Source organism: Babylonia areolata, chromosome 32, assembly GCF_041734735.1.
Source record: "Babylonia areolata isolate BAREFJ2019XMU chromosome 32, ASM4173473v1, whole genome shotgun sequence".
In the NCBI taxonomy this organism is placed as follows: domain Eukaryota; kingdom Metazoa; phylum Mollusca; class Gastropoda; order Neogastropoda; family Buccinidae; genus Babylonia; species Babylonia areolata.
In genome coordinates this window covers 18,969,234-18,995,692 of record NC_134907.1, presented here as the reverse complement: position 1 = coordinate 18,995,692, position 26,459 = coordinate 18,969,234, and the positions used below count along the sequence as shown (strand labels likewise).

Genomic DNA, 26,459 nt, shown 5'->3' with positions numbered 1-26,459 from the left:
ATGCAATACATCTTCTTTCACCCAGCTGGAAATCATTTAAATAAAAAAAATTTCCAGGAGAAGGATCCATTTATTCAATGCAATACAGTTCACCACATCGTCATTTATCCTACAGGAAATCAGTCAAACTGAAATCAAACTGACCTCTTTTCCAGGAGAAGGATCCATTTATTCAATGCAATACAGTTCACCACATCGTCATTTATCCTACAGGAAATCAGTCAAACTGAAATCAAACTGACCTCTTTTCCAGGAGAGGGATCCCTTTGTGGATGACTACGAGGCAGACTACCACATCGGCAGCGTCAAGGTGTGGATCAAGTCCCTGGCCTATATGATTGAGCTCAGGGAACAGCTGGAGGTCACCAACTATGGCGGACAGGCCGTCGGACTTTTGAACGTGAGGGGTTTTTTGTTTGTTTGTTTGTTTGACTTTCCCTGGCGTTGAAGGGTTTCTTTTCTTTTCTCAGCATCAGTGTCACCATTACAGTTTCGCATACGATCATTGTCACCATTACAGTTTCGCATACGATCATCGTCACCATTACAGTTTCGCATATGAACATTGTCACCATAGTTTCGCATACGATCATTGTCACCATTACAGTTTCGCATACGAACACGATCATTGTCACCATTACAGTTTCGCATACGAACATTGTCACCATAGTTTTGCATACGATCATTGTCACCATTACAGTTTCGCATACGAACATCGTCACCATTACAATTTCGCATACGAACATCGTCACCATTACAGTTTCGCATATGAACATTGTCATTATCACAGTTTCGCATACGAACATCGTCACCATTACAGTTTCGCATACGAACATTGTCATTATCACAGTTTCGCATACAAACATTGTCACCATTACAGTTTCACATTAAATGCCTCATCATTAAAGCAGAACCAACATCGTTGCCATTACCATTAGTGGAGTGATGACCTAGAGGTAACGCATCCGCCTAGGAAACGAGAGAATCTGAGTGCGCTGGTTCGAATCACGGCTCAGCTGCCAATATTTTCTCCCCCTCCACAAGACCTTGAGTGGTGGTCTGGACGCTAGTCATTCAGATGAGACGATAAACCGAGGTCCCGTGTGCAGCATGCACTTAGCACACGTAAAAGAACCCATGGCAACAAAAGGGTTGTTCCTGGCAAAATTCTGTAGAAAAATCCACTTCGATAGGGAAATACAATAGTACAGCACAATATATAATAGTCAGTCGTGTCTGACTATGACCATCAGAACAGCAGAGGAGGCAACTGCTGTTCAGACTATTTGGGATAGAATTTGATTATAGTGGAGAGTGTCTTGCCCTAGTACACCCCCACTCTCTCGGCCAAGAGGGTTTTAGGACAGTCGGCGTTGGGATGGTTCCCAAAGGCCAGTAGCCCAAAAGGCTGCAGCACTAAGAGCCAGTGCAATTTTGCCTCCTAGTTTGAGAGTCATAGTCCTTCACAAAAGACTAAGCTGTAAATGGTTTCCCATTGACTGGAGAAACCATTGATAATACAGCTCTCACTTAATACAATACAATACAACACAACACGATACAATAAAGTACAATGCAATACAATACAACACAACACAATACAATACAACACAACACAACACAACACAATACAATACAATACAGTACAATACAACACAATACAATACAGTACAGTGCAGTACAACACAATACAATACAATACAATATATATATATGATAGTCAGTCGTGTCCGATTATGACCATCAGAACAGCAGAGGAGGCAACTGCTGTTCCGACTATCTGGGCTAGAATTTGATTATAGTGGAGAGTGTCTTGCCCAAGTTACATCCCCACTCTCTCGGCCAAGAGGGTTTTAGGACAGTCGGCGTTGGGATGGTTCCCAAAGGCCAGCTAGCCCACAAGGCTGCAGCACTGAGAGCCAGTGCAATTTTGCCTCCTAGTTTGAGAGTCATAGTCCTTCACAAAAAGACGAAGCTGTAAATGGTTTCCCATTGACTGGAGAAACCATTGATAATACAGCTCTCACTTAATACAATACAATACAACACAACACAATACAATTCAATAAAGTACAATGCAATACAATACAACACAACACAATACAATACAACACAACACAACACAATACAATACAATACAGTACAGTGCAGTACAACACAATACAATACAACACAATACAATACAGTACAATACAACACAATACAATACAGTACAATACAACACAACACAATACAATACCACACAATACAGTACAATACAACACAACACAACACAATACAATAAAACAATACAATACAATAAAACAATACAACACAACACAATACAATAAAATAATACGATACATTACAATAAAACACAATACATTACAATACAATACAACACAACACAGTACAATAAAACAATACAATACAATAAAACAATACAACACAATACAACACAATACTTGTGTTCAGGTGGAGGTCATCCCATGCGACAGCAAGGGGAAGGAATACACGGACGCCGACGACAAGTTTGTGGAGGACCCGGAAATGCTGAAAGGCCAGAACGTTTTCTTCGTGGTCAAAATCATCAGCGCTCGCGGCCTTCCCAACAAGTTCACTGTGAGTCGTCTTTGTTTGTACGTTGTTTTTATCACTGTCGTCTTTGTTTGTACGTTGTTTTTATCACTGTCGTCTTTGTTTGTACGTTGTTTTTATCACTGTCGTCTTTGTTTGTTGTTTTTATCACTGTTGTCTTTGTTTGTTGTTTTTATCACTGTTGTCTTTGTTTGTATGTTGTTTTTATCACTGTCGTCTTTGTTGTTTTCATCACTGTCGTCTTTGTTTGTATGTTGTTTTTATCACTGTCGTCTTTGTTTGTATGTTGTTTTTATCACTGTCGTCTTTGTTTGTACGTTGTTTTTATCACTGTCGTCTTTGTTTGTACGTTGTTTTTATCGCTGTCGTCTTTGTTTGTACGTTGTTTTTATCACTGTCGTCTTTGTTTGTACGTTGTTTTTATCACTGTTGTCTTATCGCTGTCGTCTTTGTTTGTACATTGTTTTTATCGCTGTCGTCTTTGTTGTTTTTATCACTGTCCTCTTTGTTTGTACGTTGTTTTTATCACTGTCGTCTTTGTTTGTACGTTGTTTTTTTATCGCTGTCGTCTTTGTTTGTACGTTGTTTTTTTATCGCTGTCGTCTTTGTTTGTACGTTGTTTTTATCACTGTCGTCTTTGTTTGTACGTTGTTTTTTTATCGCTGTCGTCTTTGTTTGTACGTTGTTTTTATCACTGTCGTCTTTTTTGTACGTTGTTTTTATCACTGTTGTTTTTATCACTGTCGTCTTTGTTTGTATGTTGTTTTTATCACTGTCGTCTTTGTTTGTACGTTGTTTTTATCGCTGTCGTCTTTGTTTGCACGTTGTTTTTATCACTGGATTCTAATGACTGTAAACATTCTGTTATCATATATATATATATGTGATCTGGTGTGGTGTGTTGTCATCACTGTCGTCTTTGTTTGTATGTTGTTTTTATCACTGTCGTCTTTGTTTGTACGTTGTTTTTATTCACTGTCGTCTTTGTTTGTATGTTGTTTTCATCACTGTCGTCTTTGTTTTTATCACTGTCGTCTTTGTTTGTATGTTGTTTTTATCACTGTCGTCTTTGTTTGTGCGTTGTTTTTATCACTGTCGTCTTTGTTTTTATCACTGTCGTCTTTGTTTGTATGTTGTTTTTATCACTGTCGTCTTTGTTTGTGCGTTGTTTTTATCACTGTCGTCTTTGTTTTTATCACTGTCGTCTTTGTTTGTATGTTGTTTTTATCACTGTCGTCTTTGTTTGTGCGTTGTTTTTATCACTGTCGTCTTTGTTTTTATCACTGTCGTCTTTGTTTGTACGTTGTTTTTATCACTGTCGTCTTTGTTTGTACGTTGTTTTTATCACTGTCGTCTTTGTTTGTGCGTTGTTTTTATCACTGTCGTCTTTGTTTTTATCACTGTCGTCTTTGTTTGTATGTTGTTTTTATCACTGTCGTCTTTGTTTGTACGTTGTTTTTATCACTGTCGTCTTTGTTTGTTGTTTTTATCACTGTTGTCTTTGTTTGTATGTTGTTTTTATCACTGTCGTCTTTGTTTGTATGTTGTTTTTATTGCTGTTGTCTTTGTTTGTACGCTGTTTTTATTGCTGTCGTCTTTGTTTGTACATTGTTTTTATCACTGGATTCTAATGACTGTAAACATTCTGTTATCATATATATCTATGTGATCTGGTGTGGTGTGTTGTGATCTGGTGTAGTGTGTTGTGATCTGGTGTGTTGTGATCTGGTGTGGTGTGTTGTGATCTGGTGTGGTGTGGTGTGATCTGGTGTGGTGTGTTGTGATCTGGTGTGTTGTGATCTGGTGTGGTGTGTTGTGATCTGGTGTGGTGTGTTGTGATCTGGTGTGTTGTGATCTGGTGTGGTGTGTTGTGATCTGGTGTGGTGTGGCGTGATATGGTGTGGTGTGTTGTGATCTGGTGTGGTGTGGCGTGATATGGTGTGGTGTGTTGTGATCTGGTGTGGTGTGTTAATTGTGATCTGGTGTGGTGTGTTGTGATCTGGTGTTCTTGTGTGGTGTGTTGGGATCTGGTGTGGTGTGTTGGGATCTGTGTGGTGTGTTGGGATCTGTGTGGTGTGTGATCTGGTGTTGTGTGTTGTAATGTGGTGTGGTTTGGTGTGGTGTGTGGTGATCTGGTGTTGTATGGTATAGTATGTTGTGGTGTGTTGTGATATGGTATAGTGTGTGATCTGGTGTGGTGTGTTGTGGTCTGATGTGGTACAGTGTGATCTGGTGTGGTGTGGTGTGATCTGATGTGGTGTGGTGTGGTGTGGTGTAGTGTGTTGTGATCTGGTGTGGTATGGTGTGATCGAGGTCTCAGTTGCAGCATGCACTTAGCACAATTTAAAGAACCCATGGCAACGAAAGGGTTGTTCCTGGCAAAATTCTTATAGAAAAATCCACTTTGATAGGAAAAACAAATAAAACTACACGCAGGAAAAAATACAAAAAAAGGGTGGCGCTGTAGTGTAGCGATGCGCTCTCCCGGTGGAGATGTGATTTGGTGTGGTATGGTGTGATCGAGGTCTCAGTTGCAGCATGCACTTAGCACAATTTAAAGAACCCATGGCAACAAAAGGGTTGTTCCTGGCAAAATTCTTATAGAAAAATCCACTTCGATAGGAAAAACAAACAAAACTACACGCAGGAAAAAATACAAAAAAAGGGTGGCGCTGTAGTGTAGCGACGCGCTCTCCCGCTGGAGATGTGATTTGGTGTGGTATGGTGTGATCGAGGTCTCAGTTGCAGCATGCACTTAGCACACTTTAAAGAACCCACGGCAACAAAAGGGTTGTTCCTGGTGTAGTGTGTTGTGATTTGATGTGGTGTGGTGTGGTATGGTGTAGTGTGTTGTGATCTGGTGTGATGTGATCTGATGTGGTATGGTGTGTTGTGATCTGGTGTGATGTGATCTGATGTGGTATGGTGTGTTGTGATCTGGTGTGATGTGATCTGATGTGGTATGGTGTGTTGTGATCTGGTGTGATGTGATCTGATGTGGTATGGTGTGTTGTGATCTGGTGTAGTGTGTTGTGATTTGGTGTGGTATGGTATGATCTGGTGTGGTGTGGTGTGATCTGGTGTGGTGTGGTGTGATCTGGTGTGGTGTGTTGTGATCTGATGTGGTATGGTGTGTTGGGGTGTGGTGTGGTGTGATGCGTTGTGGTGTGATGTGGTGTGTTGCATTTGTGATTTGGAGTGTTGTGATGTGGTGTCTTGCAATGTGGTGTGGTGTGTTGCATTGCAGTGTGGTGTGATGCAATGTTGTATGTTACGTTGAGTTGTGGTATTTGCACAAGTGGCATGTTGCTATGTGGTGTGTTGCACATGGTGTGATATGATTGCAGCATGTTGCGATGTGGTGTGCCGCAATGCGATGTGGTGTGGTGCGTGCAGGACCTGTTTGCCAAGTTCGTGGTGTACACAGACCCCCAGGCCAGCGAGACCAAGCGGATCAAGAACACCGCCAACCCGGACTGGAACTTCAAGAAGGTCTGCAACATGGGCGTCGTGGATGATGAGGTGGGTGTGTGGGTGCGTGGGTGTGTGGGTGACCTCTTTGTGTGTTTTGGTTCATGTGTTGTGTCGTACTGTGATTCAGTCTAATATTAGACCATCGTATTAAATGATGAACAGACTATGAATGAATGAATAAACAAATTGTATTGTGTTGTGGTGTGGTGTGGTTTGGTGTAGTGTGGTGTATTGTGGTGTGGTGTGTTGTATTTTGGTGTGTTGTGGTGTGTGTTTTTTTTTATATTGTATTGCATTGTATTGTGTCAAGTCACACACACACACACACACACACACACACACACACACACACACACACACACACACACACACACACACACACACATACACCCTTCCACACCAACCCACCCAACACACACACAGACACACACACACACACACACACACACACACACACATTAAAAAGAATGAAAATCCGAATATCATGGCAATGGAAGTCCGAGTACACCTTCAAAATAGATACCGTGATCATTTACAGATCTACACAGATGGCTCACTATTAGACAATGGCCAAGCAGGTTCAGCTTTTGTTATACCAGAACTGAAAACGGAAAGATCATACTATATTGGGAAAAATCGTTCAGTATTCACTGCTGAACTTATTGCTGTTCTTATGGCTCTAAATCATATTCTTGATCTTCCAATTTGCCTTCTACAAGTCTTGTTTTGCGTTGATTCCAAATCTGTATTATGTGCTTTAAACTCACCAAATTGTAAGAACAAATCTAAAATCATACTAGAAATCAGCCACATTTTACATCTTTTAAGCTTGAAAGGAACACATATTACGTTTTTCTGGGTTCTTTCACATCTTGGTATTCTCTACAATGAATGGGCTGACAGGGCTGCAAGAAAAGGTGCAAAGAACGAACAGGGAACCATAGAACTTTATGTGCCTCTGTCTGTACAAGAGGGTTATCGAATACTAGAAAAAACATCGTGGAACAAAGAGAATTATACCAGGAAAACGGCAAAGCTTTAAACCATAGTGTAATTAATATTCAACAACCGGGAACTATCAATCAGTCAAATACATACAGTAATTCAATAAGATTACGGCAGATTCATACATTTTCAAATAGGATAAAACTGAACGCTTTTATAACTAAGTTCAGCAAAGATGTCAGACGCATATATGGAGAACATATTTCTAGCAACCATGTAATATTCGAATGTCAGAATCTAAAATGTTTTTTGCCAGACTTCACCAAAAGTTCTTTTGAATGTGTTATTAACAATTCCAATATGTTATTTGTTATTGCAGAAGGTTTGCTGCATAGTCCTATAGGACATTTGTTATAGATGTTATATTTGTTTGATGTTGGCCTTTATAACGTTTCCATTTTTCCTAGCGTTGTCTCTCCCTATTCACCCTCCACACATACACACATTTTTATCCCTCCCCCTCTCACAGCCCCTACCCCCACGGTTTAAAATTGTTTTGTTTTTGTTTTTTCCCGTCTAATTTCACTTCAAGTGGAAAGACGTTAAACTGAAGACAACAACAACAACACACACACACACACACACACACACACACACACACACACACACACACACACACACACACCTTCCACACCCACCCACCCACCTGACCAACATCACACACTGTGTCTTACAGGCGGTGGCCTATCTTCAAGAGGGTGCCATCATGGTTCAAATCTGGGGCAAACAGAAGCTGCCCAAAGAGAAACGATCCATCAACACCCGCCTCGTCAACCTCACCAACTCTCGCACCAAGGGCGACGCCTCCGTCGCCAATACCAATGTCAAGGTCAGTGAGGGGGGCGGGGTCAGGGGTTAGTTTCTTCTGTTTCTTCTTCTTCTGTGTCTGTCTGCTGCAGCTCTCACATTCTCTCACATTATTTTATTATTATTATCATTACTACTACCTTTTTTTTTATCAAAATTATTATTTATTTATTTATGTTAGCTTATCAATTATTTATTCACCTTTTTTTTTTTCTCAAGGCCTGACTAAGCGCGTTGGGTTACGCTGCTGGTCAGGCATCTGCTTGGCAGATGTGGTGTAGCGTATATGGATTTGTCCGAACGCAGTGACGCCTCCTTGAGCTACTGAAACTGAAACTGAAACTCTCACATTCACTTATATATATGAGTGGGCTTTTTACGTGTATGAGCATGACTGTTTTTATCCCTGTCTCACAGAGAATAAAGTACAAGATCAGCACTCTATGTTATAAATATATTCACAAATCAGCCCCTTCCTATCTCTGTGGCTGCCTTCACCTCTACACTCCATCTCGCTCACTACGATCAGCTTCGGATCCACTCTGTTTACGCATACCCAGATTCAAACACTCGACTGTTGGCCGCCGTTCTTTCTCTGTCTCTGGACCTTGCAACTGGAATGAACTTCCTCTTTCGCTTCGTCAAGTCTCCACACTCAGCTCTTTCAAGTCTGGCCTTAAAACCCACCTCTTCCCAAAATAGCCTCCCTTGCCTGCCCTTCCTTGTCTTTAGTTTCTACAGTTTTAGAGTTATGCATGCGTGTGAATGACTGGTGCGAAAGCGCTTTGATTTGTCTCTGCACAAGATTCAGCGCTATATAAATACCATTATTATTATTATTATTATGTAGGCATCCATACTTCGTTTTTCGGGGTTTGTGCATGCAGGGTATGTTCTTGTTTCCATAACCCACCAAATGCTGACATGGATTACAGGGTTTTTAATGTGTGTATTTGGTCTTCTGTTTAGTCGGGACAGCAGTTACCTCCTCTGCTGTTCTGATGGTCATAGCTGATCACGACAGACTATCATACATTATGTGTATACACAGGAAGGAAGTTTAGACACCAGTAGGTCTGTACATATGTTGGCCTGGGAGAAACTGAAAGTGAATGGTGTGTGTGGTGATGGGAAGGGGTGTGTGACGTGCAGAACTCTGACAACAAGTGTTTGATGGAAGTTGTGTGTCTGCTGATGGTAAGCGATATGTGATGTGCCAAATTTTGACGCGGACAAGATGAAATTTTTTAATTTATTGATTGATATAGATACTTATGTAAGCGCCTATCCTCTGTTGGAGACCAAGCTCTAAGCGCTTTACAAACATGGGGTCATTTGCACAACAGGCTGCCTACCTGGGTAGAGCCAACTGACGGCTGCCACTGGGTGCTCATCATTCGTTTCCTGTGTCATTCAATCATATTTCAGGCATGCACACATACACACTCAGACAGACATGCAATATTTTATGTGTATGACCGTTTTGATTATTTACCCCACTATGTAGGCAGCCATGCTCCGTTTTTGGGGGTGTGCATGCTGGGTATGTTCTTGTTTCCATAACCCACCGAACGCTGACATGGATTACAGGATCTTTAACGTGCATATTTGATCTTCTGCTTGTGTATACACACGAAGGGGGTTCAGGCACTAGAAGGTCTGCACATATGTTGACCTGGGAGAGTGGAAAAATCTTCACCCTTTTCCCACCAGGCGCCGTCACTGAGATTCGAACCCGTGACCCTCAGATTGAAAGTCCAACGCTTTAACCACTTGGCTGTTGCGCCCGTCCCGCACGATGAACATGATGTGTGTGTTGATGTGCAGAACTTTGACTCGGACAAGATGAAATACATGATGGAAGTGGCGATGCTGAGGAAGAAACAGGAGAAGATGGAAGCCAAGTTGGTGAGTGTTTTTGCTGGATGTCCACAGACGTTACACACGTGGTGCCGTCGTCGTTAACCCTTTCAGCTCCACCAGCAGTCCCCACTCTCTGCTGGGCTCTGCATTGCAGATTTCGGCCCTGTACTGCCATGTCTTCAAAAGAGTTAAAAACTAAAACAAAAATAGTTACAGACTGTTTTTGGCCTGTCATGCCCTGCTCTCATGGTGACCTCGAGTTTTGATTTCCCCTTCCACTTCCGTGCTTGGGGTGAGTCCTATCAGGGTCTTCGGTGTCGGCAGATTCATGGGGGACTGTCACTGGAGAGATGTGATAGCAGTCTCCACTCAAGGCTGTCACTGGAGAGATGTGATAGCGATCTCCACTCAAGGCAGACTGTCCCTGGAGAGATGTGATAGCAGTCTCCACTCAAGGCTGTCACTGGAGAGATGTGATAGCAGTCTCCACTCAAGGCAGACTGTCCCTGGAGAGATGTGATAGCAGTCTCCACTCAAGGCAGACTGTCACTGGAGAGATGTGATAGCAGTCTCCACTCAAGGCAGACTGTCACTGGAGAGATGTGATAGCAGTCTCCACTCAAGGCTGTCACTGGAGAGATGTGATAGCAGTCTCCACTCAAGGCTGTCACTGGAGAGATGTGATAGCAGTCTCCACTCAAGGCTGTCACTGGAGAGATGTGATAGCAGTCTCCACTCAAGGCTGTCACTGGAGAGATGTGATAGCAGTCTCCACTCAAGGCAGACTGTCACTGGAGAGATGTGATAGCAGTCTCCACTCAAGGCAGACTGTCACTGGAGAGATGTGATAGCAGTCTCCACTCAAGGCAGACTGTCACTGGAGAGATGTGATAGCAGTCTCCACTCAAGGCAGACTGTCACTGGATAGATGTGATAGCAGTCTCCACTCAAGGCAGACTGTCACTGGAGAGGTGTGATAGCAGTCTCCACTCAAGGCAGACTGTCACTGGAGAGATGTGATAGCGGTCTCCACTCAAGGCAGACTGTCACTGAAGAGATGTGATAGCAGTCTCCACTCTGGGAGTATGCTCGCTCAGTCTGGCTCCGTGACTAAGCCATTACTGTTGTCAGCACTGGTCTTAGTAGGCGGTGTCCTGAGTACGTTAAATCAGAACAGGCACTACTGAGCACCCCCGAAGTGACTCAGCATCAGTGCAGGGTCTCCTCTGGTGTGTGGCTTCCTGGCGACCTAACATCGATGGTTCCCTGTGTGGACTGCTGATGCTGGGACTGTGAAGGATGAAATCGGGTGTGGCTGTGTATTGGAGGATAAGGAGTTAGCGGTGTGTGAGTGATGTCATAAAACCGATGCAGATGATGGGATAGCCAAAAACAGTGTGTGTGTGTGTGTGTGTGTGTGTGTGTGTAGAGAGAGAGAGAGAGAGAGAGACTATGGGTGATATTTTTTCCCTCAGCTTTGACCCATACATCCCGTACACAAACTGCTTCCTCACTTCCTATAAGACGTCCACTGATGTCAGCATCTGTTGAGGGGGGTTTTTTGTTGTTTTTTTGGTTTTTTTGTCATCAGAGTCTGCTTCAATGAACACAAAAACACTGAACAGTTAGCTGGATGTGTCTATAGCATGAAAATACTATTTAGATAAGCATACACTGAGAGAAAGATTCCTCACCTCCTGACAATGATCTCCTGACTGGAGCATGTGGAAGACCCATGAAAAAGGGGGTGGGGGAGGAGGAGGGAGATGAAAGGGAAGACAATCAAATCAAATCAGTTAGAATAAAAATGAAACCAAAAATACTGTATTTACCCACATGGAAATTCATTTGTGCAATCGCAGGCTCCTTATAGACACATACATTAATATTAGGGTCAGGTACGCCATGAAGAATGTATCAAAACTAGTCAAATAAAACAAAATAAAACACCACAACACACAACACCACACCACACCACACCACACCACAACACAACACAACACAACACAACACAACACACCACACCACACCACACCACACCACACACCACACCACACCACACCACACCACAACACAACACAACACACCACACCACACCACACCACACCACAACACAACACAACACAACACAACACAACACAACACACCACACCACACCACACCACACCACACACAACACCACACCACACCACACCACACCACACACCACACCACACCACACCACACCACACCACACCACACACCACAACACAACACAACACAACACAACACAACACAACACCACACCACACCACACCACCACAACACAACACAACACACCACACCACACCACACCACACCACACCACACACAACACCACACCACACCACACCACACACCACCACACCACCACAACACAACACAACACAACACAACACAACACCACACACCACACCACAACACACCACACCACAACACACAACACACCACACACCACAACACACCACACCACACCACACCACACCCGACACCACAACACACAACACCACACCACACCACACCACACACCACAACACCACACCACAACACACCACACCACAACACACCATACCACACCACACAACACAACACAACACAACACAACACAACACAACACCACACCACACCACACCACACACCACACACCACACCACAACACACCATACCCAAGAACCGAACCACAGCCCCGAAGAGCGGTGAAACCTGTGCTGTGTCGTCACAGCGCCACATGCGAGAGATGCTGAAAGTGGCCACTGAGCACAAGAAGAAGAGGCTGAGGACAATGCTGATTGGGGACATCTACCACGCCAAGAATGAGGACACCGCCCAGAAGTGTATCGCCCTCATCCCCCAGGAGTCAGGTAAATGCTGGTACGTCATCCTTCACACCTTTCTTTTTACCTTATAATTACACCTGTGTGTGGTACGTCATCCTTCACACCTTTCTTTTTACCTTATAATTACACCTGTGTGTGGTACGTCATCCTTCACACCTTTCTTTTACCTGTGTGTGGTACGTCATCCTTCACACCTTTCCTTTACCTGTGTGTGGTATGTCATCCTTCACACCTTTCCTTTACCTGTGTGTGGTATGTCATCCTTCACACCTTTCCTTTACCTGTGTGTGGTATGTCATCCTTCACACCTTTCCTTTACCTGTGTGTGGTATGTCATCCTTCACACCTTTCCTTTACCTGTGTGTGGTATGTCATCCTTCACACCTTTCCTTTACCTGTGTGTGGTATGTCATCCTTCACACCTTTCCTTTACCTGTGTGTGGTACGTCATCCTTCACACCTTTCCTTTACCTGTGTGTGGTATGTCATCCTTCACACCTTTCCTTTACCTGTGTGTGGTATGTCATCCTTCACACCTTTCCTTTACCTGTGTGTGGTATGTCATCCTTCACACCTTTCCTTTACCTGTGTGTGGTACGTCATCCTTCACACCTTTCCTTTACCTGTGTGTGGTATGTCATCCTTCACACCTTTCCTTTACCTGTGTGTGGTATGTCATCCTTCACACCTTTCCTTTACCTGTGTGTGGTACGTCATCCTTCACACCTTTCCTTTACCTGTGTGTGGTATGTCATCCTTCACACCTTTCCTTTACCTGTGTGTGGTATGTCGTTCTTCACACCTTTCTTTTACCTGTGTGTGGTACACCATTCTTCACACTTTTCTATTTTCTTTGTTATGTTTTCTTATGCCTTTTTTTTACCAGTTTATGGTATGTCATTCTCACACCTTTCTTTTACCTGTGTGCGTTACGTCATTCTTACATTATTCTTTTAAAAAACCAGTGTATGGTATATCATTCTTACACCATTATTTTAACCTCTTCCACATGATTATGATCTTGCAGACTGGGAATTCTTTGGCCTCTCACTTGTATTAGTTTGTTAGTATGGAACGTATGATGATGACAAATAGACAAACTCTATGCAACATGTTATAAGGACAATTAAACCAACTCTTCAGCTTCTCAAAGATATGTGTTCATGTTGAAAATATGGTAATGACAAATGAATGCTACTGCTTCTTACAGATTTTAGTTGTTTTATGTGCAAAATATGGCAATAACAAATTCACACATCTGCTTCTTACAGACGTTAGTTGTTTTATGTGCAAAGTACGATAGCAACAAACTAACTGTGCACCAAGTTCATGGATGCACTGATGATGATGATGACGACAATGAACAGTTTCATCATTGTTGGCCACCGATGGCAGAATGGTTAAGACGCTTATCTGCCAGTACAATGTCCGTGAGGGTGTGGGTTCGAGTCCCGCTCCTGCCCTTTCTCCCAAGTTTGACTGGTAAATCAAACTGACCATCAAGTCATTCGGATGAGACGATAAACCCAGTTCCCATATGCAGCAGGCACTTGCCGCACTGAAAAAGAACCCATGACAACAAAAGTGTTGTCCTCTGTAAAAATTATGTAAACGAAATTCAAGACCTGACAGGTACACTATGGAAGATGACCAAACAAATATGTATCCATGCACTCAAGACCTCTGATATGTACACTCTGGAAGATGACCAAACAAATATGTATGCATGCACTCAAGACTTCTGATATGTACACTATGGAAGATGACCAAATATGTATGCATGCACTCAAGACCTCTGATATGTACACTATGGAAGATGACCAAACAAATATGTATCCATGCACTCAAGACCTCTGATATGTACACTCTGGAAGATGACCAAACAAATATGTATCCATGCACTCAAGACTTCTGATATGTACACTATGGAAGATGACCAAATATGTATGCATGCACTCAAGACCTGACAAGCGCATTGGCTCATTTCTGCTGGTCAGGCATCTTTCTAGCAGATGTGGTGTAGCGTATATGGATTTGTCCGAACGCGGTGACGCCTCCTTGAGGAACTGAAACTGAAACTGCCCTCCCCCTCACCCCCCTGCCCCTCCTTTGTTTGTCAGACGGTGAAGACAGCAGCAGCTCCTCTGACAGTGACAGTGACAGCGACGATGACAAGAAGAAGAAGAAGAAGAAGCAGAAGAAGGATAGCGACTCATCCCTCTCTTCGGACGAGGGGGTCGATACACGCAGCCTCAGAGGATCGGCGAGACGAAAGAAGGATCAGTCCAAACGTTTGGTACGTCGCCGTCTGTCATCGGCATCCAGCCAGAAGCTGAGGAAGAGCAACTCATCCATGTGTGTTTTGTTGTGAAGGTGTGTGGCACACCTGTCATATCGTCCATGCGTGTTTTGTTGTGAAGGTGTGTGCCCCATACCTGTCATAACGTCCATGTGTGTTTTGTTGTGAAGGTGTGTGCCCCATACCTGTCATATCGTCCATGTGTGTTTTGTTGTGAAGGTGTGTGCCCCATACCTGTCATATCGTCCATGTGTGTTTTGTTGTGAAGGTGTGTGGCACACCTGTCATATCGTCCATGTGTGTTTTGTTGTGAAGGTGTGTGGCACACCTGTCATATCGTCCATGTGTGTTCTGTTGTAAAGGTGTGAGTCACACCTGTCATATCGTCCATGTGTGTTTTGTTGTAAAGGTGTGAGTCACACCTGTCATATCGTCCATGTGTGTTCTGTTGTAAAGGTGTGAGTCATACCTGTCATATCGTCCATGTGTGTTCTGTTGTAAAGGTGTGAGTCACACCTGTCATATCGTCCCTGTGTGTTTTGTTGTAAAGGTGTGAGTCACACCTGTCATATCGTCCCTGTGTGTTTTGTTGTAAAGGTGTGAGTCACACCTGTCATATCGTCCCTGTGTGTTTTGTTGTAAAGATGTGAGTCACACCTGTCATATCGTCCCTGTGTGTTCTGTTGTAAAGGTGTGAGTCACACCTGTCATATCTTCCATGTGTGTTCTGTTGTAAAGGTGTGAGTCATACCTGTCATATCGTCCATGTGTGTTCTGTTGTAAAGGTGTGAGTCACACCTGTCATATCGTCCCTGTGTGTTTTGTTGTAAAGGTGTGAGTCATACCTGTCATATCGTCCATGTGTGTTCTGTTGTAAAGGTGTGAGTCACACCTGTCATATCGTCCCTGTGTGTTTTGTTGTAAAGGTGTGAGTCACACCTGTCATATCGTCCCTGTGTGTTTTGTTGTAAAGGTGTGAGTCACACCTGTCATATCGTCCCTGTGTGTTTTGTTGTAAAGATGTGAGTCACACCTGTCATATCGTCCCTGTGTGTTCTGTTGTAAAGGTGTGAGTCACACCTGTCATATCTTCCATGTGTGTTCTGTTGTAAAGGTGTGAGTCATACCTGTCATATCGTCCATGTGTGTTCTGTTGTAAAGGTGTGAGTCACACCTGTCATATCGTCCCTGTGTGTTTTGTTGTAAAGGTGTGAGTCATACCTGTCATATCGTCCATGTGTGTTCTGTTGTAAAGGTGTGAGTCACACCTGTCATATCGTCCCTGTGTGTTTTGTTGTAAAGGTGTGAGTCACACCTGTCATATCGTCCCTGTGTGTTTTGTTGTAAAGGTGTGAGTCACACCTGTCATATCGTCCCTGTGTGTTTTGTTGTAAAGGTGTGAGTCACACCTGTCATATCGTCCATGTGTGTTTTGTTGTAAAGGTGTGAGTCACACCTGTCATATCGTCCATGTGTGTTTTGTTGTAAAGGTGTGAGTCACACCTGTCATATCGTCCATGTGTGTTCTGTTGTAAAGGTGTGAGTCACACCTGTCATATCGTCCATGTGTGTTTTGTTGTGAAGTGAGTGAGGGGACCCATCAGGAAGAACATGATTTTGATGTGATTATTGTGAATGTTTGTCCTTTTTTTTCTTTTTTTTTTTCCTTTTTATTTTTGTTATGTTCATGCGTTACTTGCAGAATTGATGACACGTGTGTTGTGTGTTGGTCTGTCTGTCTCTTTCCCTTCCTCCCCTGCATGTCTGTCCTGTGTTGTGTCCCTGTGTTGCTGTTGTCATCTTTGTTGTCTTTGTGTTTGTATCACTCTTTTTATCACAGCAGATTTCTCTGTGTGAAATCCGGGCTGCTCTCCCCAGGGAGAGCGCGTCGCTACACTGACGGCGCCACCCTTTTTTTTTCTTTTTTTTTTTCCCTGCCTGCAGTTTTATTTGCTTTTCCTATCGAAGTGGATTTTTTTTTAACAGAATTTTGCCAGGGACAACCCTTTCGTTGCCGTGGGTTCTTTTACATGGGCTAAGCGCATGCTGCACTCGTGACCTCGGTTTATCGTCTCATCTGAATGACTAGCGTCCAGACCACCACTCAAGGTCTAGTGGAGGGGGAGAAAATACTGGCAACTGTACTGTGATTCGAACCAGTGCGCTCAGATTCTCTCGCTTCCCAGGTGGACGCGTTACCTCTAGGCCATCACATCCACATTGTTGTCATATTTTGATAGTCGGGAGGGATAGGGAGGAAGATGGCAGAATGGTTAAGACGCTCAGCTGCCAATACAGAGAGTCCGTGAGGGTGTGGGTTCGAATCCCGCTCTCTCCCTTTCTCCTAAGTTTGACTGGAAAATCAAACTGAGCGTCTAGTCTTTCGGATGAGACGATAAACCGAGGTCCCGTGTGCAGCACGCACTTGGCGCACTGAAAAAGAACCCATGGCAACGAGAGTGTTGTCCTCTGGCGAAATTACGTAAAATGAAATCCACTTTCATAGGTACACAAATATGTAAGCATGCACTCAAGGCCTGACTAAGCGCGTTGGGTTATGCTGCTGGTCAGGCATCTGCTCAACAGATGTGGTGTAGCGTGTATGGATTTGTCCGAACGCAGTGACGCCTCCTTGAGAAAGTGAAACTGAAACTGAAACTGATAGTCGAATGATGAACAGGGTCACTGTTGTGATCTGTTGACAGCAGACAATGTGCTGAGTATTTCTGTGTTATATAACAGTGATGAAACGACTTGATAACTGTTTTTTGGCCTCTGTCCAACTTATCAAATCACACACCTGGACATTTTGTGTACGTTTGCATTTATGAAAATCTAGATGAATATTTCTTGATTTAAAAAAAACTGTTTTTTAATCTTGTTCAGTACATAGTAGAAATATTTTATTTGTTTATCTTATTATGTTCAGAATATTATAGTAGAAATACACACAAAGTAAGATTATACATGTATGAATATTTGTGTGCATGCATGTGTGTGTGTGTGTGTGTGTGTGTGTCTTTAAAAAAAAATGTTTTCAGTTATCTTTCATGAAATTGTGAACTACCCTGATTTTTTATATCTGAAGGTGGATAAAGATATTTATATATATATATATATATATATATATATATATATATATATATATATACACATATATATATACATATATATATATAATACAAAACAGTATTATGTTTTTATAGACTTGGTGTGAAATAATCTTTACTGTACTTTGACTGTTATGAGTTGACTGTCTGTATTATAATGTGTTAAATATATTTGCAAACTGTATTATAGTGTGTCGAATGTGTTTGCATCACTGTACTATGTGTCGAATGTATTTCCATCACTGTACTATAATGTGTTGAATATATTAATCATTGTCTTCTCTCTTTTTTTTTTCCTTTTTTTCGTGTGTGTGTGTGTGTGTGTTTTGTCAGCTGACTTTTACCTTTGAATGGCATTTCTCTCTAATTCTCTCTCTCTCTTCTGCATTTCTTCTTTTTGAATGATATATTTTCACTTCCTAGGAGTGCAACTTTCAGGATTTTTTTCCTTTTCTTTTTTTTTTTTTTTCTTCTTCAAATTATCACTATATTTATTTATAAGTGATGTATGGTTGTTGTTTTTTGTTCTTTAGTGTGTGGGTTTTTTTTGGGTTTTTTGTTTTTTTAATTTTGCAAGTTATCAATATATCTATTTATATTTGGTGTATTTTGACCAGTAGAAAAGCTCACAGTCTGTGATCTGATCATTTTTTTAATTTTTTTCCTCAGATTCTGTGATATTAAAAGTGGTTTGTGCTTGCGATACAACAAAGTATGGGTGACTTGGTTTTGGACTGCTGAATGTCGTGAGCACATGTGTGTGTGTCTGTGTGTGTCTGTCTGTGTGTGCATGTCTATGTGTGTGTCTGTGTGTCTGTGTGTCTGTCTGTGTGTGTTTGTGTGTGTTGGAGTGCAGAGAATGAGTGCTTTTGCTGTTGTTGTTGTTCTGTTTTTGTTTTTTTCTCAAGGCCTGACTAAGCGCGTTGGGTTACGCTGCTGGTCAGGCATCTGCTTGGCAGATGTGGTGTAGTGTATATGGCCAGATTTGTCCGAACGCAGTGACGCCTCCTTGAGCTACTGAAACTGAAACTGAAACTTCCTTTACATAACATTGAAATGTAACAGAAAACATGACAGAACACAGGTGCACATTTTTTTTTTTTTTTTTTTTTATCAGAAAGGAAAGACAATGGAAGTGGTCTGAAATGATATTTAAGCTGTATTAAAAAAAAAATAATGATAATAATAAAATGTTTTTCTTTCTTTCTTTTTCCGTCGGCAAAAAATGCATCGTTTCGCTATCAAAGTACATCTGTCTCCAGAAATCTGCCAGGGTTTCTTGCCACGGGTTCTTTAACGTGCGCTAAGTGCTTGCTGCTTGGGGGACATTGGTTTGTCGTATCATTGATCCCGAAAAACTAGCACCCAGACCAGTACTCTAGGTCTAGTGGAGGGGGGGGGGTGGTGGTAAAAATCCACGTCTATGTGGGAATCGAACCTGCCATGGACACTCGCGTCCTAGTCGAGCACATTACCACTGGGCCAGAGTTCCTCACAGTGAAGACGTTCTGTGGGCATTCTTCAGTGTTTTGACCACACACACACACACACATACATACACGCGCGCGCGTTATCTTACATCGCACAGACATTAGAGCCTCAGTCGGTGAATTTGCGTACAAGAATGCGCGCATCCATTCGTACATACGAGCACACACAGACAAAGTCTGTGACAAACGCCATCCATAACACGGACAAAACACACACACACACACGAAAATAGATTGTCCAGGGGAAATAATCCATTCTCGCACAAGTATTTGCATGGGTTGCTTCCCGTAGACCGCTCAGTGAAACGATCCCTGAGAGTCCTGTTTTCTTTTTCCTTTTTTTGGGGGGGCGGGGGGGGGTTGTTTGTTTGTTTTGTTTTTTTAGACCGCTCCATTGGCTTCTGAGAGTGGAACGTCACACACTGCCAACTCACCCTCATGTAATCCATGTCAGAGTGGGACACATCGTCACACGTTCATGATGAACGCTGTCCAAGTGGGACAACGTTCATTTTATAAACACTGACCTAGTGGGACATAATTATTGTAAACTGTCCTAGGGGGACACAACCTCATGTGAACACTTCTAGTGGGACACATTGACATGTAAAAAAAAAAATGTCCTAGTGGGACACATTGTAAACACTGCCTTAGTGGGACACATTGCCATGTAAACGCTGTTGCAGTGGGACACAATCTTACATAGAGACTGACCTAGTGGGACACATTGTCATGTAAACACTGTCCTGGTGGGACACATTGTCATGTAAACACTGTCCTAGTGGGACACATTGCCATGTAAACGCTGTTGCAGTGGGACACAATCTTACATAGAGACTGACCTAGTGGGACACATTGTCATGTAAACACTGTCCTGGTGGGACACATTGTTATGTAAACACTGTCCTAGTGGGACACATTGTCATGTAAACACTGTCCTGGTGGGACACATTGTCATGTAAACACTGTCCTAGTGGGACACACTTTATGCAAACACTGACCTACTGGGACACATTGTCATGTAAACACTGTCCTAGTGGGACATTGTCACATCTCATGACAAATCAGATATGAGTGCTTAACCCCCTTCTCGTTCACCCACCCCATCTAGCTAGAGAGCAGTGTGGGTTGAGCGGATTGCACGAGATTCTCAGTCTGTCTCAGTCTCAGTTCAGGCTGTCACTGAACTGTGATCAGCCTCTTCCTGGTTAGCAAGTGACAAGATTCTGGGCTTTTCGCCCGCGACTGTCAGAAGAGGCAGCCGTGCCAGTGTTTGGGTGCTTCAGGGCTGTTTGCCCGTCTTGACGCTCGTCAGTGGGGATCAGTTTCCTCCGAGTGGTCGTGTGCGCTTCGTTCTCTGTGTTCTCTGTGTTCTTGGGGTAGTGGTACCTCTTCTGTGGAAGGTAAGAGGAGACTGTAGAGACAGTTCTAACCCTGTGTTTTGTCTGTTCGTCTTGTGTTAATGTCAGAGAAAGAGAGAGAGAGAGAGGGGGGGGGGGGGAGTGAATATTTAAGTAATTACAATATTTTGCTGTTTTATGTGCATTTGTAGGATGCGTATGCATTTTAGACATAAATTTTATAAGAATGTGATGAAATAATTGTTACGTGTATTGAAAGGGTTCAACCGTAAAATCTAGATTTAAGTTTTCCTTGTGAACCCCTTCAGTTATTAGCTCTATTAATGTGTGTGTGTGTGTCACTGTATTATATATGATACATAAGCTAAGATATCCCAACTACCCCGCATCTCCACTAAATTGTCACACTCTATAAGAGCAGACTAGAAACCCCCACCCAGCCCAGCACTAACACCCAGACAACACAGACACAGACTAAACATAATTCAGAGTTCACACACATTTATTCAATCACACACAGAGCTTGCCAAACAAACAATAACCACAACCCCGGCTACAACAACACTTAAATGACAACAGAATGGATAAATAATAACACACACACAAAAAAACCCCACAAAACACAGAGCTTTTCGCCCGCGGCCTTCTTGGAGGAAGGTCGTGTCTGTTGGGTTTGGGTTTTTTGCCCAGTTGGCACCCTCACGTGGGGATGAATTTTCGATTTTTCCTCCAGGTGGCCATGTTTTCTGTTGTGTGTGCTGCAGCAAAATGGGTAAGAGTGCCCTGCTGGACGTGTCTCGTCTGTTTTTTGTTGTTTTTTTATTTCCAGCGTCAGGGTAGTGGTACCCGGTTGGCAGTTTGCAGCGTCCCACTTCCTGTGCTTTCCCCTCCTTCAGCCTGTGTTGCCCGGACAGCGTTGGTGCTCTGGTGCTCTGGATGTCTGACTTCCCGCTGTCCTCTTCCCATCACTGTCTCTAGTTGTTTCGTCGTCTTCATCTGTTTCCAGTCTTCACCGTCCAAGTCTTCGTTTTCCTCTTGTGTTGTGCAGTGCTTCAGTTTATCTATTCGTCAAAACGTCCTAAGTTCATTGTCAGCATTCTCCGGACTGACTGCCGCTGGACGGCCGTGTGTTAAAGCTCTGTGTTTTGTGGGGTTTTGTGTGTGTTATTTATCCATTCTGTTGTCATTTAAGTGTTGTTGTAGCCGGGGTTGTGGTTTGTTTGTTTGGCAAGCTCTTGTGTGTGATTGAATAAATGTGTGTGAACTTTGAATTATGTTTAGTCTGTGTCTGTGTTGTCTGGGTGTTAGTGCTGGGCTGGGTGGGGGTTTCTAGTCTGCTCTTAAAGAGTGTGACAGACATTGTCATGTAAACACTGTCCTAGTGGGACATTGTCATGTAAACACTGCCCTGGTGGGACACCTTATGTAAACACTAAACATTGTCTTAGTGGGACACATTGTCATGTAAACACTGTCCTAGTGGGACATTGTCATGTAAACACTGACCTAGTGGGACACACCTTATGTAAACACTAACACTGACCTACTGGGACACAATGTCATGTAAACACTGTCCTAGTGGAACACACTTTATGTAAACACTAACACTAACCTAGTGGGGTACATTATCATGTAAACACTGTCCTATTGGGACATTGTCATGTAAATACTGTACTCACCGAGTGGGACACATTGTAAACAGCGTCCTAGTGGGACACATTGTCATGTAAACAGTGACCTAGTGGGACACACTGTCATGTAAACACTGTCCTAATGGGGCATTGTCATGTAAACAATATACTCGAGTGGGACACGTTGTAAAGTGTCCTAGTGGGACATTGTCATGTAAACACTGTACTCACAGACACATTGTAAACAGTGTCCTAGTGGGACACATTGTCATGTAAACACTGTCCTAGTGGGACATTGTCATGTAAACACTGTACTCACCGAGTGGGACACATTGTAAACAGCGTCCTAGTGGGACACATTGTCATGTAAACACTGACCTAGTGGGACACATTGTCATGTAAACACTGTCCTAGTGGGACATTGTCATGTAAACACTGTCCTAGTGTAACACATTGTCATGTAAACACTGTACTCACCGAGTGGGACACATTGTAAACAGTGTCCTTGTGGGGCACAACCTCATGTACACACTGACCTAGTGGGACACACCTTTACTTATAACTCACTGTCCTAGTGGGACACATTGTCACGTAAACACTGTTCAACAAGAACTGATTTTTACACTTCTCCAAATACACATACATACATTCATTCATTGAAATATCGATACATAGATAGACGCACGCGAGTGTGTGTGTGTGTGCGTGCGTGCGTTTGTGTGTGTGCGTGTGATCCCTGGAACTGGACTTAAGATTAATGACCTGTTAGACATGAGCATGGTCAGTGAGTGACTGTGTAGTGGAAGGGGTTTATCAGTAATCAGGATTACTGGGATTAGAAGGATTAAGTAAAGGGAAACAGCAACTGAAAGGGATACTGGTTCAAACGGTGTGTGTGTGTGTGTGTGCGTGCGCGCGCGCGCGTGTGTGTGTGCATGTGCATGTGTCGACATGCGTGTGTCCGTGTGTGCGCGCGCGCGCGTCCGTGCGTGCGTGCGAAGTCAAGGGTTTTAAGCCGCCGCGGATCATAGGCACCTGAACCGTTTTCTGTACTGGACCAAGACTTGAACTCTCTCTCTCTCTGACATCCACGGGTGACTGAACACACCACTCTCTATCCCTGGGCCCTCAGGTTTTGGACTCCGCTGCCTTGGTGCCAGACTTGGTGTTGAAAAAGACCCTGACGGATACCCCGGGTGGACTGATACCCTGAGCTGTCTACTGGTTTGGGTGTGTGTTCAATGATCGGTGTGTTGACTGGTTTCACGGTGGTGTTTGGCTTCAAAAAAAGCTGTGTTGTCATCTTCTCTGCTGATGTGGTTGACGTGTGTGTGTGTGTGTGTGTGTGTGTGTGTGTGTGTGTTGTTGTTGTTTTTTCTGAGTTTTGAGTCTTCTGGTTTCTTGGAGTGAGGATTGGTGGGGTGGGTTTTTTTTGTTTTTGTGTTTTGTTTTTTGTTTTTTTTCTTATTTGTCGCTTTTTTCTTTGAGTGTGATTAAAAAGGATACAAGTGTGTGTGTGTGTGTGTGTGTGTGTGTGTGTGTGTGTGTGTGTGTGTGTGAGTGTGTGTGTGTGTGTGTTTGTGAGTGAGTGTGAAACAACTGATGCATCAGAGATGTAGCCCATCGGTACATTTGGTTGTGTGTTGTTGTTGTTCTGGTGTGTGTGTGTGTGTGTGTGTTTAACAGACCATTGTGTCTCACAAACAACACGGGTCTACATCTTCTGTCATGGTTGCCTCAGTTTTCTGTTTGTAATTGTCCACGTCAAAACTGAGGAAACCCCTGAGATCAACTGACAGTCTGAAACGAAGAAATAAACGATTCATGTTAGCTTTTTCCCTCGTGTACCAATATGTATCAGGATGTAGCACACAAGAACTAGCAAAAGGAACAAAACAAAAGAAATGGGTTCCGTGGTCATCTTATGACAGTTGATCACGTGGTCTATGATTGACAGGTGTCAGGGATGGAGGAGACACAGACAGTAGATCACGTGGTCTTTGATTACAGGTGTCAGGATGGAGGAGACACAGACAGTAGATCACGTGGTCTATGATTGACAGGTGTCAGGATGGAGGAGACACAGACAGTAGATCACGTGGTCTATGATTGACAGGTGTCAGGATGGAGGACACAGACATGATCACGTGGTCTATGATTGACAGGTGTCAGGATGGAGGAGACAGACAGTAGATCACGTGGTCTATGATTGACAGGTGTCAGGATGGAGGACACGGACAGTAGATCACGTGGTCTATGATTGACAGGTGTCAGGGATGGAGGAGACAGACAGTAGATCACGTGGTCTGATTGACAGGTGTCAGGATGGAGGAGACAGACAGTAGATCACGTGGTCTATGATTGACAGGTGTCAGGATGGAGGAGACAGACAGTAGATCACGTGGTCTATGATTGACATGGGTCAGGATGGAGGACACAGACAGTAGATCACGTGGTCTGTGATTGACAGGTGTCAGGATGGAGGAGACAGACAGTAGATCACGTGGTCTATGACTGACAGGTGTCAGGATGGAGGAGACAGACAGTAGATCACGTGGTCTGATTGACAGGTGTCAGGATGGAGGACACGCCCAATCCCGCTCCGTCAGAAGAGCTGAGGAGGCAGAAGAAAGGCATGCTGTACGACATCTACAGGAAGGAAGCTGATGAGCACATGGCCAAACACAAATACAACAAGGCCCTCAGGTCTTTTAACCTGGTATGGCTTCACACGATAATGTGTGTGTGTGTGTGTGTGTGTGTAAGTAAATGACGTATTACATGGTTATGACGTAGGACTTCTAACTTTAAAAAAAAAAAAAAAAAGAAAAATGAATTAAAAAAAGAACGTAGACTTATTCTGCTGAAGAAAGATTCGGAAAAGATCCTTGCAATACAACGTCAGCGAAAAAAAAAAAAAAAGGGGGGGGGGGGCAACGATTGTTAAATTTTTCTTGTTGAAGAGGCTTTCTGTGTAATTTATTTCATGCAGCCAAGACAATTCGGTTAAACTTAAGTAATGTTGCAAAGATGTGCAACGTAGTCTGATCTATCCTGAGGTTTAATACCAGAAAAATACTGTCATCATTTATGTTTCATATAGTTTGTATTCTGTTTCTGATAGTTAGGTTATTTTAATTGTTTATGTTTAATTTTGGTGTTGAATACTATTGGTGTTATATAATATCCTCCATGCCCCAAAAGGGGTGAAAGAATTAAATATTCTTGATTCTCTCTTCGCTTGTGTGTGTGTGTGTGTGTGTGTGTGTGTGTTTTATCTTCAGTTTAACGTCTATTCACTATAAGTGTTTTTAGACGGAAAGGAGTAAAGCAATGGATAAAAGAAAGGGAATGCATGTGAATATTAGTGTAAAAAAAAAGTATTCATGTTATGTATCAGAGGAAAAGTATATTATAAGAAAAAGGTCTAAAGAGATTGTGGTGTGTATTGAATGAGGTGTCATGGGAAGGAGAATATGTATATGCATATCAAGTATTAACCTACAACAGTGTGTGTGTGTGTGTGTGTGTGTGTGTGTGTGTGTGTGTGTGTGTGTGCATACGATGACATAGTTTTCATGTGACGGGGTGTATTCGTGCTATGCCAGCGTGACAAGATGAGAAAAGAGTTATGTGAAAGGGAATGAACGTTGTCATCAGACAGGCAGGTCATGGAGTCGGTGAAGTGATGGCCTTATAGAAGTAACGCGTCCGTCTAGGAAGCGAGAGAATCTGAGCGCATTGGTTCAAATCCCGGCACAGTCGCCACTCATCTCTCCCCCTCCACTAGACCTTGAGTGGTGGTCTGGATGCTAGTCATTCGGTTAAGACGATAAATCGAGGTCCCGTGTTTAGCATGCACTTAGCGCACGTAAAAGAACCCGAAGCAACAAAAGGGTTGTCCCTTGTAAAATTCTGTAGAAAAATCCACTCTGATAGGAAAACGATTAATAAACTACAGGGAGGGAAAAATACGCACGCGCGCGC

At 43.1% G+C, this 26,459-nt stretch overlaps 2 protein-coding genes across 2 annotated transcripts in view; both read left to right on the top strand.

Moving 5' to 3' along the window:
• The window catches only part of LOC143276631 (kinesin-like protein KIF28), a 59,712-nt gene extending 35,184 nt beyond the window's left edge, over positions 1 to 24,528 (top strand). The window contains exons 16-23 of the mRNA XM_076581248.1: positions 254 to 400; positions 2,455 to 2,601; positions 5,974 to 6,099; positions 7,733 to 7,885; positions 9,691 to 9,771; positions 12,467 to 12,605; positions 23,605 to 23,696; positions 24,430 to 24,528. Coding sequence (XP_076437363.1) covers positions 254 to 400; positions 2,455 to 2,601; positions 5,974 to 6,099; positions 7,733 to 7,885; positions 9,691 to 9,771; positions 12,467 to 12,605; positions 23,605 to 23,696; positions 24,430 to 24,528 — 984 coding nt within the window. The remainder of the gene's footprint in view (positions 1 to 253; positions 401 to 2,454; positions 2,602 to 5,973; positions 6,100 to 7,732; positions 7,886 to 9,690; positions 9,772 to 12,466; positions 12,606 to 23,604; positions 23,697 to 24,429) is intronic.
• The window catches only part of LOC143276630 (uncharacterized), a 37,890-nt gene continuing 32,204 nt past the window's right edge, over positions 20,774 to 26,459 (top strand). The window contains exons 1-2 of the mRNA XM_076581247.1: positions 20,774 to 20,883; positions 25,043 to 25,191. Of these exons, the coding sequence (XP_076437362.1) occupies positions 25,051 to 25,191 (141 nt within the window). The 5' untranslated portion in view covers positions 20,774 to 20,883; positions 25,043 to 25,050. The remainder of the gene's footprint in view (positions 20,884 to 25,042; positions 25,192 to 26,459) is intronic.